The following is a 3,709-nucleotide window of genomic DNA, read 5'->3' on the forward strand; positions in this document are numbered from 1 at the left end:
ACAAAATTTTCATAAGGACCATAATCCTCCCCAGGAGGATTACGAAAAAAAAACATGAAGTAACAAGGAAACTATAGCAAACATTTACCTGCAATTTATGATTTATGGAAGCAAATCAGTGTACAGCATTAATTTCAATTTTTTTTTTGGGGGGGGGATAAGATTTTAATCATATTCACAGAAGTACGGGATATTAAGTACACAGTGCTTCAGATGTGACATAGAGTAAAAAATAAGGAAATTTAAGACCATGCGCGGATAAACGGTAAGATTAACTATGAGTATCCTGGGCAACGCCGGGCAATTCAGCTAGTATGTAAATAAAAATAAAAGTCACAATCATCCAATTAACCTTTATGCAAAATTTCATTTTTGAATTCAGAGTTGGAATTTTCTAGATTAGCTTTGATTTAGGTTATAGCTTAGTCCCAGTATTTGATTTAGGTTATAGCTTAGTCCCAGTATTTGATTTAGGTTATAGCTTAGTCCCAGTATTTGATTTAGGTTATAGCTTAGTCCCAGTATTTGTTCGGATAAAATTTATTATTATAAATAAAATTACACAATAAACTAAAAAAAGGCTTCAATTGGTAATTTTGACAGTGTTCTAATTTTTGTAAAACAGGTTTAGAGGGGTGTAGTCTTCAAGATGTCTTTGGTAAACCTCAGGGCGTTGTTAGTAAACCTCGGGATGTTGCTGATAAACCTCAGGAAATTGTTTATAAACCTCCGGTTGTTGTTCATAAACCTTTAGTTGTTTATAAACCTTTCGTTGTTGTTCATAAACCTATGGATGCTGATCATAAAACCTCTGGATGCTGATCATAAACATCTGGAAGCTGTTTATACACCTCTGGATGGTGTTTATAAACCTCTGGATGCTGTTTATAAACTTGAGGCCGCTGTTTATAAACCAATGGACGTTGTTGATAAACCTCTGGATATTAATAATCATTGGGATGCTGATAATCAAAAGTATAATTTGTGGATTTATTATGGTGTGGCTGAGAGTAATCCACTGGAATTTTGTAGTCTACTGGATAGTTCATTGGAGGCTTGTAGTCCACTGTATAGTCCACTGGAGGTTTGTAGTCTACCGAATAGTCCATTAAAGCCTTGTAGACCACTGGATAATCCTCAAAGTTTTGTAGTCTATACTGGATAGTCCGTTTGAGACTTGTTGTCAACTGGATAGTCCGTTTGAGACTTGTAGTCAACTGGATAATCCAGTGAAGGCTTGTAGGCCAATGGATAATCCATGGGAGTTTTGTAGTCTACTGGATAATTTTTTTGGAGGATTGTAGTTTACTGGATAGTCCTTTGAGGCGTGTAGTCAACTGGATAGTTCATTTGAGGCTTGTAGTCTACTGAATAGTCCATTGGAGTCTTGTAGTCTACTGGATAGTCCATTGAAGGCTTGTATTCCACTGGATAGGCCATGGGAGTTTTGTAGTCTACTCGATAGTCAATAGGAGTCTTGTAGTCCACTCTCTGTGAAGCATAGGGAGCAGGAGTAGAAGTGTGACCAGGATTATATGATTGGAGTATATGATGGTACCCAGACTCTCTCTTGGCTCCATGAACAGGTCCATAAGGTAGAGAATCTTTAAGAATATAGTACTTTTTATAAACTTGTTCATACAGACTGGTCGATACAGAAGGTGCATATCTGCCTAAATATCTACCTAAATATTTGCCTAAATATCCGCCTCCATACTTGCCTTGAGATCCACCTTTATAGCCGACCTTATATCCATAGGTTGGATATATGTCTACACATTAATTTCATTACTGATCAAATCGAATAATCTTTTGTTTAAACGTCTACCAAAACGTTGAAAAAATAGCTAAATATTTTTAATTTTAATGAATTGGAATTCAGAACTTCAATGAAAAATGCAAGAAAATTAATTCTTCACCTGAACCCCCACGAGCAGGAGACAAAAGTGAAGCTTTAAACGCTTTGTGTTTATGAATGCTTACATCAATGTCAGATATTAAAAATGTAAACATTGAATTGATAGTAAACAATAAAAAACGTATTGCAAACTATGTGTACTGCATAGATTAGAGAAATCTGGAAGTATGATTTATTTATTTTGTATACTTTGAAGAGAGTTATGTTCCAAAACTTAACTTTTAATCGTGAATTTTCCAGATTTAACAGCAACCAGTCTTCAACCTACTTTAAACCCTTCAATTGTATTGAATAAACGTGTATTTTGATGTCATTATGATTTAAATGATTCAGCTATAAATACAGCAAAGATGCTTAGATAACCTAGACGGGACGAATGAAAATAAAATAATATTGTCCCATCTAGTGTTTTTTTATCTTTGCAAATCAGATATCAGGGATCTATAGGTTGTTAAAAACAATATAAAAAACTTTAGTTAATGCATTCTAATGATAATCTAGTCTGTTTCTCTGTTTACTTCCAAATAAATCATTTATTCTCTCCCTTCCTTTCCTCTAAATTCTATTAAATGTCCCCCCCCCCCCCGTCCTTACCAACTTTAGGGGACCCCCCCCCCCTCTTACTACACAAGTTAGAATAAACTATTGAAAATTCTCTTTCATGAAACTACTACTTTGATTCCATCTCCGTGAAATGTGGATATTAATATATAAGTAGAGTGTGCTTAATTTCATATATATATCTACAGAATACAGAATACAGAATACTGAATACAGAATACAGAATACAGAATATAGAATACAGAATACAGAATATAGAATACAGAATACAGAATACAGAATACAGAATACAGAATACAGAATACAGAATACAGAATACAGAATACAGAATATAGAATATAGAATACAGAATTCAGAATTTGAATATATATAAAGTAGTAATCTCTGTTTGTCTCTCCGATCAAAACTCAGGAATCCCATGACCGTTTGTCTCAAATTTTGATTGGGGATCTTTAAAGGGACCGTTCACTTATTTGGGTAATTAGGGTAAACTAAACAGCCTATTCGCTGTTGATTGGCATTAGTCTTACTTTTCAAAGACAACTGTGTCCGGAGAAAAAGCCGATTTTCGTTCAGAATTCGAAATTACCCAAATAAGTGAAGGTCCCTTTAAGGAACCACGGAAATATTCTTGCAAGATTTGAAAATTCTAAATGAAGTTGGTTGAGACACTTTGCAAAGTCGACCCATTTTTGAAAATTATTGCATTTTTTAAAATCAGTCCGGATCTATGTAGACACTTTTATCAGTTTACTGTTTGTCATTTTGTTTGTCTTTTTTTAAAACTTTTGTTTCCATTAATATTAAAACTTTATTAAATTCTTGTTTATTTAAACTAATATACACTAATATATACTATTCAGGTTATAAAGAAAAGTATAAAGAGAATGAATTAAAAAGTTTGTCAAATTTTGCAACTTGCATTCAAAAGATAAAGTTGAGCTCTTGAGAATTAAAGCCTATTCTGAGAATTAACTACTAAAACTTTTTTTCTCAAAAATTTAGAAATAAGGTTTGCTTCAAAAGATTATTTAATCTGTATACATATACAGGGTTAACCAACGTGAACTAGACTTCAGGGACGACTGTATAGAATCTAAATTGAGTCTTTATTCTGAGAGCTATGGTTCCGTACATACAACTTTCCATTTATTAATTTCTTTTCCAAATCATTAGATTAATAATCCTTATAATGTGTTCATATAATTAAATTAAAGAATTAAGTTATTA

The 3,709-nt window shown here is 32.9% G+C and overlaps 1 protein-coding gene across 1 annotated transcript; it reads right to left on the reverse strand.

Annotated features, from left to right (window-relative positions):
• Nucleotides 1–522: 522 nt before the first annotated feature.
• On the reverse strand, nucleotides 523–2,013 carry LOC111697386 (adhesive plaque matrix protein). The gene is made up of 2 exons (XM_023467386.1): nucleotides 1,920–2,013; nucleotides 523–1,604 (listed from the first exon to the last, which is right to left on the reverse strand). Exons 1-2 carry the CDS (start codon nucleotides 2,011–2,013, stop codon nucleotides 1,306–1,308), a joined length of 393 nt encoding a protein of 130 aa, XP_023323154.1. The 3' UTR covers nucleotides 523–1,305.
• Nucleotides 2,014–3,709: the final 1,696 nt, after the last annotated feature.

The sequence above is a fragment of the Eurytemora carolleeae genome, unplaced genomic scaffold, assembly GCF_000591075.1.
Source record: "Eurytemora carolleeae unplaced genomic scaffold, Eaff_2.0 scaffold290, whole genome shotgun sequence".
NCBI lineage: Eukaryota > Metazoa > Arthropoda > Copepoda > Calanoida > Temoridae > Eurytemora > Eurytemora carolleeae.

Coding starts and splice junctions, on each gene's coding strand:
- LOC111697386 (XM_023467386.1), bottom strand. CDS start 2,013: ATGTTTACATTTTTAATATCTGACATTGATGTAAGCATTCATAAACAC. Junction 1,605..1,919: donor TCCTGCTCGTGGGGGTTCAG/GTGAAGAATTAA, acceptor ATATTCTTAAAG/ATTCTCTACCTTATGGACCT.